Source organism: Chanodichthys erythropterus, chromosome 19 (assembly GCF_024489055.1).
Source record: "Chanodichthys erythropterus isolate Z2021 chromosome 19, ASM2448905v1, whole genome shotgun sequence".
NCBI classification, from domain to species: Eukaryota; Metazoa; Chordata; class Actinopteri; order Cypriniformes; family Xenocyprididae; genus Chanodichthys; species Chanodichthys erythropterus.
The window spans coordinates 35,760,508-35,776,539 of record NC_090239.1 but is presented as its reverse complement, the minus strand read 5'-3'; the positions used below and the strand labels follow the sequence as shown (position 1 = coordinate 35,776,539).

The 16,032-nt window shown below is 37.5% G+C and overlaps 1 protein-coding gene across 1 annotated transcript in view; it reads left to right on the top strand.

Annotated features, from left to right (window-relative positions):
• Nucleotides 1-10,702, top strand: part of plxdc1 (plexin domain containing 1) — a 285,375-nt gene extending 274,673 nt beyond the window's left edge. Inside the window, exons 9-10 of the mRNA XM_067369103.1 lie at nt 10,321-10,460; nt 10,580-10,702. Of these exons, the coding sequence (XP_067225204.1) occupies nt 10,321-10,460; nt 10,580-10,702 (263 nt within the window). The remainder of the gene's footprint in view (nt 1-10,320; nt 10,461-10,579) is intronic.
• The last annotated feature ends 5,330 nt before the right edge of the window (nt 10,703-16,032 follow it).

The following is a 16,032-nucleotide window of genomic DNA, read 5'->3' as shown; positions in this document are numbered from 1 at the left end:
CACCAGGATTTGGTTTTCCACTATATTCTATTTTTAACATCAGTTAAATGTATATCTATTATATATGTATATCTGCTTTTTATTAGACATAACCTATGTGTTGGTAAAGAATTTAAATATCTTGATAAATTAAGAAAATAATTGTTTCTTTTAACATCACATCCATATATAATTACTATTGATATATCATTCCTAAATTATATTTTTATATTTGTAAAGATGTGCATCAGAGGGATTACAAAATATTAAATAACAATAAAATATTGTTTATAATATAGGTTGTTTTATAGATGTATAGAGTTGAGATGACACAGTGGTTTAAATTGTTTTATTAAAGTTTGGTTGTAACATTTAGAATGTTTATAAAGAAAATGAAGTGAAATGATCTACCCAATAATCTCGAGAGAAGGCCTATATTCGAAGCTGACTCGCCTACAGTTTTTTGCATCTCTCCACCACCACATTTTACAGGTTTGGAAAAAACATATGATCACTTTGTGTGAACTATCCCTAGTATAAATATGTTTATACTAATATTTAACCTTAGTGCACTGATAGCTGCATTATTATTAACCATATAAACAACAAACAGCAAAGAAAAAAAAATAGATTTTTAAAATAATCCTTTATTTATTTATTATTTTTTAATTATTATTAGTGATGCACCTATTTTGATTTTTCATGGTCAATAGAAGCAAATTGGCCGATTCTGATACTGGTCGCAAATATATTTGTTTATTTGTTCAAAAAATATGTGTAGCTCTTAGAGGCAAACACTGGATTTTAGAGGCAAACACTGGATTTTTATCACAGTCCCAACAAAGATGTTATGAACATGAGCATGATGTGTTGTTTTTCATTTAAATTATTGTATAATTTCAAGATTAACAGCAAAAACAGCAGGGTCAGACTTTAGCTTTGTGAAATTATGTTACATAAGACACCTGCACAAAACAAAATCAGCAGACAGACTGAATTAAATGTAAATTCACTCTCTGACAGTAGGTGGCGCTTATGGAACAGCAGTGATATAGCGTTTCCATGGTTACAGAGGAACAGCCACCAAAACTTTTCTTAAGACAATTCCCTTCAGAGAGTCCCTTTGTGTCCGTATTCAGCGTGTGCCTGTGTTAACGTCCTGTTGCCAGACAAATAAATATATTTTTTTTTAAATAAAAAATAGTAAATATTTCCTGAAATTTTGGGAAATTATTACAAAGCAGTTTGTTTGCAAGCCCGGAATAAAGACAGAACAAAATAAAACTAAAAAACCTTTGGATTAATGACCAGTGGACTACTGCATCTCTATTTTTGATCATGAACTCGAGTACATGCCATATAGCCTACCTAAACATTTTGAATGAATTATTAAGATTTAAAGTTTGTCTGTAAAGTACACCAAGAAATTGGCTTTATAAAACATTATTTAACGCATGTAAATGTTAATTCTATGAGGATTGTGTTATTTTTCAAAGACCTAATAAATTCTTAAATATTAAACGTAGGCTTGATAACCATATAAAGCTCAACGTATGAGTAAATGGGAAAATAAGGAGTAAATAAGGAAAATAACATTTTCAAAGACCAAGAACAGCTTAGGCCTATCTCAAGAAGTTTTTTTTTTTTTTTTTTTTTTTTTTTTTCTCAGATTAGATGTTGAATCCTTTGAAGCCGATAGAAGGTTGTTGCAGGTAGACAGCGCTTGCATTGCACTATGATGTTACTGTACGTCCTTTTTCATGTTTATAAGTAAAACTGTCTTTGAATTTCCACGCATTATGCCTTGTTTTCCCGTCCATTTTTATGTGCAATCTCATGTCTGCACTCTGCAGGTTGCTAATAACTGAACAGGCTGCGCGCGTTTTTTTAAACACACAAGAGTCGGAGAATCATCAACAGTTGGCTCGTTGGTTAAAAATCCTCAAACAGCAATTATGTTAATAGTCTATTAAATTAAATAAATGACATAAAATTCAGAGTAATCCATTTGGTAATCTAAAATACTTTTTGAAAGTAACTGTAATTTGATTACCATCTATTTAAAATGTAACTAACGAAATACAGTTACTCAAATTTTGTATTTTAAATATGTAACATCGTTACATGTATTTTGTTACTCCCCAACCCTGTTGGTACACTGTTCAAGGTACAAGGCAGATTTTGTGGCTTTTGTGTCTCTCCTGGCCAGACGCTGTATTTTATTGCATTGGAAGTCATCTTCTCCACCTACTAATTCCTTGTGGATTAACAATGTTTTTCACTTTGTTAAACTGGAAAGAATTAGATATTCACTGAGGGGTTCTATCAAGAGCTTTTATAAAATTTGGGGTTATCTCCTCAAATATATGGAAACTCCCTGCTGGTAGATAGCTAATTGTTGCATTTTTCTGTACTGTGTGACTGCTTATGTAATACGAGTTTTGTTTGTTGTTTAAGCAATTGTTTTGGTTGGTGCAAGTCCCTTTTTTGGGGGATATCTTTTTTTTTTGTTTGTTTTTTTTTTAGGTATTTGCAAATAAGGAGTTTTATTTTGCCATTTCAGACGTGTTTTATAAATATACCACCTTTATCCATCTTGGAAAAGGAAGTCACCAAAAATTGTTATAGTACAGGTCTGATTTCACTTTTATATAATATGTTTGTAGAAGGATCTAGTGAGTCTGCAAACTCTCGATTAGAGGAAGGACCTCAATGAGGAAATATCAATGACTGGCTGGAGAGAGGTAGAGACTGTAGAGATGCACAGATGCAAACTGTTAATACAAGATTGAAAATGTTACAGTATAATTAGCTAATGTGAGTCTATGTAACCACCGTATTATTAAATAAACTGAAAATATTACAGACATCTGTCCTAAATGCAATTCATGTAAAGGCACTTTCTTTCATTGTGTATGGGAGTGTGAAAAGATCTTGAAATTCTGGAAGGGAGTGCAGACTATGATTATGATTAGTAAAGATTATGAAAAAAATATATCCTAGTAATCTTAAATTGAGAAGAAGAGAATATTTGTCTATATTTGTACTCTACAAGCTAGACGTCTTATAGCACTTAATTGGAAAAAATTGGGGGCAAAGAAATGGCATTGAATATGTCGCTGTAGAAAATAACATATTATTAAAGACAGATATAAGGATTTGAAGATAGGATTTTTAAGATTTTCTTAGGAAAAGAAAACAATCATATATCTGATGGGATGTTAGAAGATATGTAATAAAATTATTGTTGTATGTGTATTGTAATAGGAGGCCTTAATTCTATTTTATTTATTTAATGTTGTTTTTTATGTGTGTGTGTGTGTATTTGAGGTGGAGCTTGTGAGTCCTTAAAACTGAAACCAAAACAAAGATAAAACATGACAAACAGGCACTAGAGGCACAAAAAGGCACTAAACACTAAAGTCCAAACAGACACTAAAAACTAAAAGTCCAACTCAAGCAAACACAAACACAGATCAAACTTAAGGACCCTTTAAAATAAATTGTAACCAAAATTGCTAAAACTCAAAATTTTACCAAATACTATATATATATATATATATATATATATATATATATATATATATATATATATATATCTGGTAGGCTGTGGCAAACCTTGGGATAAACAGAAAGAGACTAATTTTAGCAAGACGCCATTCTTCTTATGATGTAACGAGTACATCAGATGTTATGGAAAGTGTTCCCGGTTCCGGCTGACCTAATCAATGCAGCCTAACAATTAACATGATTTGAATTATAGAAGTAGATAATGAGTTTTGTGTATGCAAGTTTAAACAGATGTGTTTTTAGTCTAGATTTTAACTGACAGAGGGTGTCTGCTACCCGGACAGTGATAGGAAGACTGTTCCAAAGTTTAGGTGCTAAATAGGAAAAGGATCTACCGCCTGCAGTTGATTGATAGTTGGTTGATTGCAGTTTTCTTGGTATAATCAACTGTCCAGAATTCTGAGATCGCAATAGATGTGAAGAACTATAGTACATTAAGAGCCCGCTCAGGTACTGGGGAGCTAAACCATTTAGTGCTTTGTAAGTAAGTAAGCAAGATTTTAAAATCTATATGATGTTTAATAGGCAGCCAATGCAGTGTTGACAGAACTGGGCCAATATGGTCATACTTCCTGTTTCTAGTAAGAACACTAGTTGCTGCATTTTGGACCAGCTGTAGTTTGTTTAACAGGCGAGCGGAACAACCACCCAGAAGAGGGTTACAGTAATCTAGCCTTGAGGTCATGAACGCATTAACTAACTGTTCTGCATTTGTCATTGAGAGCATATGTCATAGTTTAGATATGCTTTTAAGATGGAAGAATGCGGTTTTACAGATTCTAGAAACATGGCTTTCAAATGAAAGATTGGTATCAAAATGCACACCCAGTGTATTGTTCTCTTCATATGTTTTGCTTTCCAAGCGTGTAATATAAATAAACAGCAAGCCAAACTCTGTTCAAGAGTCAGGATATGAGCGCCTTGCTCTTTTAATATACCAATGTGTGGTTTACACAGGCAAACTCAGTGGCCATTGAACCGCGTAAAACTGTAAATTAAATAAAAGAAATAAGGAAAACTTATTCCAATCAAAATGACATCATGCTTATTAACAGTGCAACGAGTGAAATATACAGATACATCGCTAACTCAGGTTAGATGCATTTTCAATACACCACGTTAGCGCTGATTGTCAAAACAAACATCTTTGATTATATCATATTAAACTCTTGCAACATATATTAAACAGATGGATGATTCAAATAAATTACAGCCATTGCATTCGACAGGGTTTAGCACATTGGTGTCAAACTGCCGGTCCGCAGGCCAACTGATCTCAAAAATAAAACATAATCTGGCCCACTAAATTATTATTATTATTATTATTATTATTGTTCTCTAATTGTCTCATACCATATTCCATATGCAAAGAAAAAGTTGCCGTTCTAAGGGGCCATTCACATATCACATCCGATCGCGTCACATAAGCGGGCGCGCCGCTTTCTCCTTCCTTCCAAAGCACTTTCACTCCGTGGCATCTGTCGTTGCTATGCAACCATGAGCTGCTCTCACCATGTTAATGAGGACATTTCAACAACAGAAAAACTGATTTCTAGTCCTTGCATTAGCTCTACTACTAGATATTTTTATGGAGATGAGAAATAAAAAAACACCCTGTACAGCTATGATCTGCTGTTCGGCTGAGATTTCAGTGTTGTTAAGGAAAGGCCAAAGCTCATCGGTTGGTCCTTGTCACATGACCTGCGGTGTGCTTGTGGCATTCTGAAAAGTTGAGATGTTTTCATCTCTCCGCAGCATAGGCGCATGTCCTATGAGGTGTCAATCAGACATGAGACAATGAGACCCGTGGTTTAGAAGGAGGATCGAATCAGATGCGAAAAAAAAACAAATTTTAAGCGTTTGCTGCCCATGAGCTCGTGATTTTCTGTTACCCAACGTGTGGTGCTTGTGGAAACACGTCAAAATTAAAATTAATTTTAAACAATCACGAAAATATGTTTATATATGCAAATGTACATCACAAATTATGCAAAGCCTCTAACAGAGGCAGAACACTCCCCGCCTGGCATTATTAATGTCATTATAACAGTCTGTTTTTAGTCTTACTTAGTCTTCTTTGGCTAGCAGTAAGATCAAATCGGAAATTGGTTGTAGGGATGTTTTCACGTTACCACTTGAGATTGTCTTAACCTTGCGGACCTTTCCGTCACTGCTTGGGAAGAAGAGATGGGATTAAGCCAGAGGCCAGTCGTTTCTTGAGGACTGAGCTTGCTTCAACAGCACAACATCTCCAACATGCAGGTTTCTGTGAATCTCATGCGGGGTTGGAGTGTACTGATGTATTCTTTTCGGCACTGGCTCCAGAACTCGTTGGCCAATGCCTGCACTCGCCTCCACTGACATCTGAGGAGGTCTTTTTCTTTTTCAGCATAGTTCTCACTCTGGGCAGGTACTCCTGGCTTTGGGTTAAAAGCTTTGCTGGAGTGAGTATGCATGGAGAATATGGATCCGATGAGACAGGAATCAGAGGTCTAGCATTTATAATTTGCTGACACCTCTGCCATCAAAGTGTAAAGTACCTTGTGAGTCAAGTGAGCAACAGCATACAGTCTAGAATCCTGAGGGTTACGCCAATCATGTGTTCTCATGCTCCCCTCATGTGGAAGGCATGTGGAGGATTGAATTGACACATACAGCCATTCACATGGAGGTATTTCAGAAGACTAGTCTGGTTTACTTTTGTTGGCTGCATGACGCATGCACGCACACACTCGCAGCTGGTATCAAAAATAAACAGTCAAAAGCAAAAATCAAGGGGAGCCGCAGAGCCGTCACTGGCTAGGGTAACTTCAAGCTGGAGATGGGAAAACCCACGGCCGGCAGATGGAGAGACCAGGCAGAGGGAACCAGAAGAAGGATGGTGAAATCCAGAGAAGGCATCTGTGACTGGGACTGGGATTAAGACTGAGGCACACACAATATAACAGGTCATATAAGGAGCAATTAAACCTGATTCATGACAGGATCAAATCATATGCAACAAAAACATATGTTAAGCGTTTGCTGCGCCATGAGCTCGCTATTTCCTGTTACCCAATGTGCGGTGCTCATGGAAACACATCAAAATAAAAGTACTCACATAGGAACTTGCATAATAGCGGCAGATAAAACAAAACTTATAAAGAATATTAAACAATCACAAAAATATAATGTTTATATATGCAAATGTCCATCAGAAATTTTGAAATTAAGAAATTACTGGTCATCAATATTTTTATGTTAGCTATGCATTCCGATAATTTTGGGAATTGGTAAGTTTTGTCAGGGCTCGAAGAAATATAGAGCTGAGTATCATCAGTGTAACAGTGAAAACTAACGTCTTGCTTCCTAATGATATCTCACAAGGGTAGCATGTACAGAGTGAAAAGCAATGATACTAGTACTGAGCCTTGGGGTACTCCATATTGAACTTGTGATCGATATGACATCTCTTCGTTTACTACCACAAACTGGTAGCGGTCAGATAAGTATGATTTGAACCATATGCAATTCCACTAATGCCAACATAATTTTCAAGTCTGTTCAAAAGAATATTGTGGTTGATAGTGTCAAAAGCAGCACTGAGATCTAGTAACACTAATGGAGAGATAGAACCACGATCGAATGATAAGAGCAAATCATTTGTAACTAATGAGAACAGTCTCAGTACTATGGTACGGTCTAAATCCTGACTGGAAATCTTCACAGATACCATTTCTTTTTTTTTCTTTTTTTTAAATAAGAGGTTAAATAATAGTCACCTTAAATGTTTTCAGAACATATCCTAGTAATAAAGTTGAATTAACAATATTAAGAAGAGGATCTATGACCTCTGGAAGCATTTATTTCAGTAGCTTAGTCGGTATAGGGTCTAACATACATGTTGTTGATTTTCATGAAAGTTTAGAGAATTCTTCCTCTCCTATAGCAACGAATGAATGGAATTTTTCCTCAGGGACACTACAGTGCACTGTCTGACGCAATACTGTAGTAGACGGTTGCATGGTTATAATTTACTCTCTAATATTGTCAATCTTGCAAGTAAATAAGTTCACAAAGTCATTACTGATTTGCTGTTTGGAAACATCAGAAGTTGAAGCTCTATTTCTCGTTAATTTAGCCACTGTATCAAATAAGTACCTAGGGTTGTGTTTGTTTTTTTTCTAAGAGATTTGAAAAATAAATAGATCTAGCATTTTCAAGGCCTTTCTGTAATCAATCACTCTCTCCACGAAATGCGAAAAACTTCAAATGCGAAAACTAGTTTTGTTTTCTTCCAGCTGCGCTCCATTTTTTCTGGCTGTTTTCTTAAAGGCCCAAGTTTGCTCATTTTACCATGGCGTTGGTTTAGTTTTCTTAATCTTCTTTAAGTGCAAAGGAGCAACTGTGTCTAATGTGCTGGAAAAGACAGGTTCAATAGTTTCTGTTGCAACATCTAGGGTTTCTAAGCTATCTGGTATGCTAAAGCGATGAAACTGATCAGGAAGATTATTTATAAAGTAATCTTTAGTGGTAGAAGTGATGGTTCTATCATATTTATGGCAGGGTGGCGGTTTTGCAGCCTTGGATAAACGTAGTATACATGAGACTAAATAATGATCTGAGATGTCATCGCTCTGCTGCAGAATTTCAACAGCATCAATATTGATTCCATATGACAATATTAGATCTAAAGTATGATTACGACAATAAGTGGGTCCTGACATGTGTTGTCTAACTCCAATAGAGTTTAGAATGTCTGTAAATGCCAATCCCAATGCATCTTTCACCAACAACAAGGTTTTTATAGTAAATTCCCTGGTGGTCTGTATACATTAGCCAGCACAAATGTCAACTTACATAACGTTACATAAAGCACCATCACTTCGATGGAATTATATCTGAAAGACTTTTGAGTAATAATGAAGATATTGCTATAAATTACAGCAACACCTCCCCCTTTGCCTTTCTGAAAAGGATTGTGTCGATAATATTGTAGGAACCGTGGACGAACCACACAAATGAATCATTCAGATGATTCATTCAAAACAAAACTCCAGAAACCCAAACTCAGAGAATCTAAATTTTTGGCTCCAGTCCATCTACAGAAAAAATCCTGCAAGGTACTTTTATGACACCCATGTTTCCTGACAGAAAGATAGGTGACAAACTTAAGCTATTTGTCACAAACCAAATGGTCACCAAGAAGATAAAGAGTCTTTGATCTCCAGATCAAAAGAGACAGAGACAATGCAGGCCTGTGACCTAACTTTACAGGAATACTCACAGAGAATATTCCTACAACTAAAACTGCATCAAATCACTCCAAACAATTTGAAATGGTCTTATCAAACATCTTTTATCTGCATAAATTTGATATCATGTCTACACATGCTACATGTCACCAGATATGTTTTAGAACACCCACAACTCATGTAACTGTAACTATTGAATGGTTGAATAAAAGTATTTTGTGTCGGATATGTTTCTAATTCTCCTCCTCTCCTCAATCATGGCTTGAATGAAATCTGTGTAAAATGTATCATATTCCATTTAATAGAAATTATGTACTAAAACGGTACTCTCTGCCAAAGCAGAGACCAGAGGTAACACTTATGAATGATTGGGATGGAGAAAAGATTTACATTTAAAGTCGACTCAAGCAAGTACCTCCAGATTCTAAAGCTGAACTGGTGCATTTAAATTAATGATTAATGGTTCGTTCAGATCAGGTCTTTTAAAGTGCATATTTGGCTAGAAATGCTCATCATATAATTTTCTCTCTTAAAACTCTTTCTCTCTCATTTCCTTTCTTTCTGCAACGCGTATGTATGTGTGTGTGTGTGTGTGTGTGTGTTAGATTAGTTTGTGTTAAAATGAATAGTCTCTTGTAGATTTTTAAAGTAAGTGTCTTGTATTATGTGCTTGTTAAATTGAATGTCTTAAACTGTCGATCTTAAAGTTACCGGGCTCTAATCAGTGTTTTCACGATAGCTCGAGCAGATGAACGCTGGACGATTCAGTCGTAAACTCGTAAGCTCGGTAGTAAACTAAATGACTCTTTATAATTCCCTATAAATTAATTATTTAATTTGAGCTAATTTTGTTCCTTTCCTTACAATAGTAACCTTGAGGGCTAGACTCATTTAAAGTAATGTAATCATCTGGTTTTAGCCAGGTTTCTGTCAAACACAGCAAATCTAGATTATTGTTTGTGATAATATAATTTACAATAAGTGCTTTTGAAGAAAGGGATCTAATATTCAGCAACCCAAGCTTTATCATTTTTTTATCAGTATTATCTCTGTTTTTATTTGTTGAACATCAATTCAATTTTACCGTTAAATGGGTTTGGAAGTTTTTTGTATTTTGCAGAATACTAATTTGGGGTACAGACAGTCTATATGTGATAAATGTATGTGTTGGGATTTATCTGACTTCTGTGACACTGTTATCACTGTAAAGCTGCTTTGTAAAAAGTGCTATATAAATAAAGGTGACTTGACTTGACTTGCAGCTGTTTTCATGAGTTCAATTTGAAAATAGCATCTGCGTCAGATTAAAAGGCTGCTTAGTGTTGCACTGATATAGACTACATAGGTTTGTTTGTGATTCACCATATCTATGCTGAGCTGAATCATCTGTCTGTCTTATGTGCTCTCTCTGTTCATTTTACCTTGTCCTTTTGCACATCCACATCTTTGAATTGGAAGATTTTTATATTTTTTTAATGGAAAATAACCACATTGTGTTCCTGTTTATCATTGCTTCACTTTCATTTACACTTTTTAGGTGATGAAGAGGCACCAGAACACACAGCCATCATTGCAGGTGTAGTCACAGCTCTGGTTCTACTGGTGTTCTTGACCCTCTTGGCTGTTTACTACATTAACACACATCCAACTGTTGCTCCTCCTTTTTACCTCATGCAGGTAAGTACATATCCATCCATCCATCCATCCATCATTTTCCTTTACTATCTTGATCAACTCATCCTTTAAAAATTAAATAAAATTGATTGTTGTTATTCTGTTGTGGTGTCTCTTCACAGCGTCGCACCAATAACTATTGGCCTTCCATGAAGTTTCGGAATCAAGGATGCCATTCCAGCTATGCTGAGGTTGATCTTGGGGGTTATGAGAAAGAGGGCTTCATTGAGGCAGAGCAGTGCTGAGGAGGCATGGGCTAAAGAAAGAGTTTTTTTTTTTTTTTTTCTTGAGTGATTTTAGGAACAAGACAAAGGTGCAATGAAAGGCTGTCATTGTTAATGGATCACTTGAGACTGTAATTAAAGTTTCATGAGCTATTCTGTCTCCCTACAGTTGGCAGCCACACTGCAGCATCTTTAATGCTGTTTGTTTATGGTAAAAGAAGTTTAATTTGTTCTAAGAAGTAGTAATGTGATTGTGACCAGCAAATCTGCTAACTTCACTCTGTGAGGTTGGAAGGTGTGTTAGCTAAAATTATTGAAAGTTAATGTGCAGAATATCTTTATAGATTTTATTATTATTATTATTATTATTTGAAAAGATATTTTGTGATTTACAATTGTTGAGTGAATAAAATATGCATAATACTCAGTTAGCCACATGGACTTGACAGCACTTTAATTGAAATAACTTATTCTATTATTAATGATATGTCATACCACACACTTTTTGGGGGTTTTGCCCTGTCATTCAATCATAAAACAGGAAAAAAATTTGCAAATAAAATATTGATGGAAAACGCAAATTAACAGAAAATGCAATGACTACATTTTAAAAGCAAATTTTAAAAAGTTTAAATGTTTCAGTTTGCTGTTTGCCAAATCTATTGGTGGAGATGTAAAGTAAAACATGTTTCCTGCTGAACAAATGGTCAGACATTAGAAATCCTTGTGACCAAACACAAAGCAAAGGTTAGTTGATTTGCAGTGTGTTAAATACCATTGCATTGTTGCATTTTAATCATACAGTATGCTTATTATAAAACAATAAAAAATTATGTTTTGAAAAAATAAATTTGATGTTTTCTTTGATTAGCACAGGATAATTAGCTCATCTGTTCAAAAATGTAATTGGATCTGCATCACTAAGATAGTAAACAGTGACACCAGCAAATTCTGAAATTTGTGACGGTTGATGGGTGGCCAATGAAGTTTATAGGGCCAATAGTATTATAAATATATATGCATATATGTAACCCAAATTCAAGTTACTACATTATGATCCTGGTTGAGTGTACTTTTCTATATATTATTTCAATAAGATACAGTACATAAAAAAGTGTTTTTTGTTGTTGTTGTTGTTGTTGTTGTTTTTTCTGACTGTACCTGAATGTGAACCCCTTTTATGTGTTCGACATCAGCTGCTGCTGGATTTATCTGATCTGCAAGATGTGCCGCTTGGAGACAGTGGAGGAGTTGAAAACTGTTTCCTGCTACCAAGCAAACAGCTGCTGCCTTTGATTGCTTGATGGCACCGATGGTAGTAACTGAGAGGCACCTGTGGCTGAACATGGTGGACATCAAAGAGCCCCGGTCAGAGAGCCCTGGTCTCAACCTCTGAACTTTTCAGCACGTCTGTTGAAACGGTGTTTGGGAGGTTTAAAGAGGCGAGGGTGCAGTCGATGGATTTCCCGTGCCTATCCAGGTCTCTTGAATCGAATTGCCGAGAAGTAACATTCTCATTGCCCCGCGTACACTGTGCACTCCATCTCTTCACGGGCAGTGCACCAACACTGAAAGCTCCAGTCCTGCCGTCCACACCCCTTAAAGTGACATCATGTCTAAACAGCAGGGCGTACACTGCAGCGGGTCAGGCTGGCACGGCTTTGCACACAATGGCAGTGTTGCAAGACTACCAGGCAGACCTGCTGAAGGATCTGGATCAGGGGCAGGGTTTGTCCCATGAGGTGGTGTCCCAAGCAAATGGCAGCCTCGATTGGCAGATCGATGGCGGCTATGGTGGCCACGGAGAGACATCTGTGGCTGAACATGGCGGACATCGGGGAGAAAGAGAAGGGCTTTCTCCTTGATGCCCCGGTTTCGCCTTCTGAGCTTTTCGGCACCTCCGTTGAGACGGTCGTGGGAAAGTTCAGAGAGGTGAAGGTGCACTCAGCAGCATTCAAAACATGCACACCGCTCAGATCCGAATTCGATTTGAGGCTCAGAGACAGGGCCAGAGATCCAGTGTCGCCACTTGAGCGCGTCCTCCTCCACGGAGTAAGACGCAAAAGCAGCAGGATATGAGGAAGAAGAAGCAAGACTTAAAGGATTAGTTCACTTTTAAATAAACTTTTGCTAATAATTTACTTACCCCCATGTCTTCCAAGATGTCCATGTCTTTCTTTCTTCAGTCAAAAAGAATAGGCACCAAATGGTTCAAGGTCCAAATGACAGTTTCAGTGCAGCTTCAAATGGCTTTAAAAGATACCAAACGATACCAGACGAAGAATAAGGGTCTTATCTAGCGAAACGATCGGTCATTTAAAAAAAAAAAAGTTTATGTTTTATAAGCACAAATGCTCGCCTTGCTCTGTTCTGCGATGCACGTTCGTGACATCACGTAATATGCAATTTTCATTTTTGAACCGGAATACACAGAATAAGAAATTAGGTAGATGGAAGAGACTGCTGCGGCGACACACACACTTCTCAAGCATCGGGCAGACGAAGATCTAACGAGGCACATGTGATGCACATGTGGCAAATGCCAACCATTGCCAACAGAGGAAGAATCTCAATGCTGCCACGACTGGACCATTTCAATCCCACCATTAGAATCAGTCAGTGAGTCAGCTTGTGAGACCCTGTTTAAAGTATGGACTTCCAATTCTCAATCAGTTCCTGTATAAATACATGAATACACAAAAAAGTCATTATTATACAAATGTATAAACATAGAAAAATAGATGTTTATGGTCCAGCAACCCCAATATTTAAAACCTTACAAGAACACAAAAGCACAGTTTAGCTTCCTCTAGAGAACAAAGTCAAATTTGAACAAATAGTAATTTTTTTTAAAGAAAACAAAAAATGCAGAGTGTGTCTTGTTGTGGTTCAGGGACTCATATATAACATCAGTACAGTATAAAGGCTATGTCTATGTAATGCCCCCCAAAAAGATAACACAAATGTGTGTGTGTATAAAGAAATTAAACTTAATATTAAAACATTAAGGGCCCTATTTTAATTATCTAAATGCAAAGTGTAAAGCGCATTTTTTAAATGGGTTGTCCCTATTCTCTTAATGAGTAATGGGCGTAACATTCAATAAACCAATCAGAGTGTCATCTCCCATTCCCTTTAAGAGTGAGATGCGCTTGCGCCATGGCGGATTGCTATTTACATGGCGGAATTTGCATTGGAGTGTTCAATTTGCAATTTCGGAGTGTTCAATTAATTAGCCAATTTCGTTCATCATTATAAGTAGTAATAGGCTGAATTGAAAATAGGTAGCCTAATTCTAATACACACAATGACTATTCATCATTACATTTTTATATTTATGTAGCCTACACAATAATATTCTTTTACACTGTAATCCTTTTGTTTTTAATATTTGGCATGTTTGTGTGATGCGCATCCCTGTGTGTAATAAGCAAAGTCAATGCGCACTGAGGACGCGCCCAGAGGCGCAGTTTCTACCAAAGCGTTGAGTTGGTCTATGGCGCAGTCTATTTTCAGCTCCTTAAAATAGCAATGCGCCGGCAATGCACCTGAACACACCTCTTTTTTAGACCAGCACGCCCATGGGCACACTAACTGGTACAAATGCATTTACTAATTTAAGGACATGGCGCTGAACGGGAAAACGCGAACGGCGCCGGACGCAAACTAGCAATCACACTTGCGCTGCGCCTTGCGTCGCATTGCGCCGGGTGTATTATAGGGCCCTAAAGATCTTACATCAGGGTCACCACCACAAGTATCTTGACTTGGAGCACAACTTTTTGGAAAATCATAAAAAAACTATCATTTTAATTTAACTAATTTAACGAATAACTTTGGGAACAAAGTCACTAAGTTTCAGTCCAAAACGATAACATTAACTAGTAATTTCGGGAAAAAGAATATCTTCTCCGGGTCAAATTGACCCGAACACCACATGAGGGTTAATGGATTCTTATATGTTTATGTCAAATTTCTATACAGAGGAGTAATATTTATTCTATATTTATTCTATATATCATCACTATGAGTGCTGGATGCAGTTCATACTTGCAGCCGGAGGGCGCTCTGTACACCTTTAGGCACAAATCCATATAAAGAAGAAGAAGAACCAGGAACTAACTGCATGGCCCTTTCTCAATATGCGTACTTGTCTGTACTTGTGTTCTTGTGGACTTGTGAAACATCATCAGTAGCTGTCCAAGTACTGTTCCAATTCAAAGTTCACATCTAGCCAAGTTCAGTTCAAATTCCCAGATGTGTTCTTGATCCGCCCCTTTTATCGAGGATGCATCGAGAGGTGACTTGTGCAGACTTGAGACAACCATGTATCCCAGAATGCATCTCGCACTAACCAGCAAGCGTCAATAGTAAAGGAGAAACCACGCATAATTTAAACATATTACAGTTTTTATGTCATGATTGTTACGGTATACAGGAGACAGACACAGATGTAACAGGTAATGGATGTTTATTTGACCACAGTAGAGCAGGGGAACACACACAGGTGAGTGAACTGGTTATATAGAAGTTTGAGCAAGTAGTATGAGGAATAGTTACTGTCCTTTCTCTTTGCAGGTAGATGTAAGTTGGAGCTTGGGGATCGCTGGAGCACTGAGGAGCTGACGGAAACACACCCACACAGCAGACGAGGCACACAGAGGGAAGGAGACACGCTGGAGACAGGTGAGTATACGAAGAGGAGTCCTTGAGGTAAGCATAACATGGGGTATTAAGCGAACGAGACCGGACGTGGAGTGCTGTGTGCGTGTGGGTTAAATAGTGCTGTTGATGAGTGAGGTGATGAGGTGCAGGTGGTGGTGATCAGTATTCTGGTGATGGCGTGCATTGTGATTGGATGTTGGAACCAGACGTGTCTGTGATGGTATAATTGAACCAGGAGAAAAACATTGCCCAACGGGCTTGCCTGGGGTTCAGTCTCTTTGCTGATCGAAGATATTCAAGGTTTTTATGATCGGTTAGCACCAGGAACGCGTGTTTGGCTCCCTCCAGCCAATGCCTCCACTCTTCCAAGGCAAGCTTAACAGCAAGAAGTTCCCTGTCACCGATGGAGTAGTTGACTTCTGCCGGGCTGAGCTTGCGGGAGAAGAAGGCGCATGGATGGAGTCTACTTGGCGTCCCCTGCTGCTGCGACAACACCGCTCCCACTCCAGTTGTCGAGGCGTCCACTTCTACGACGAACTGTTTCTCTGGGTCTGGATGTACGAGTAAGGGAGCGGTGGTGAAGGCTTCTTTGAGCTGGTTAAAGGCGTTGGTGGCTGCCGGGGTCCAGGACAGAGACTTGGGCTGATGACGGAGCAGGCCTGTGAGTGGATGGACGATGGAACTGT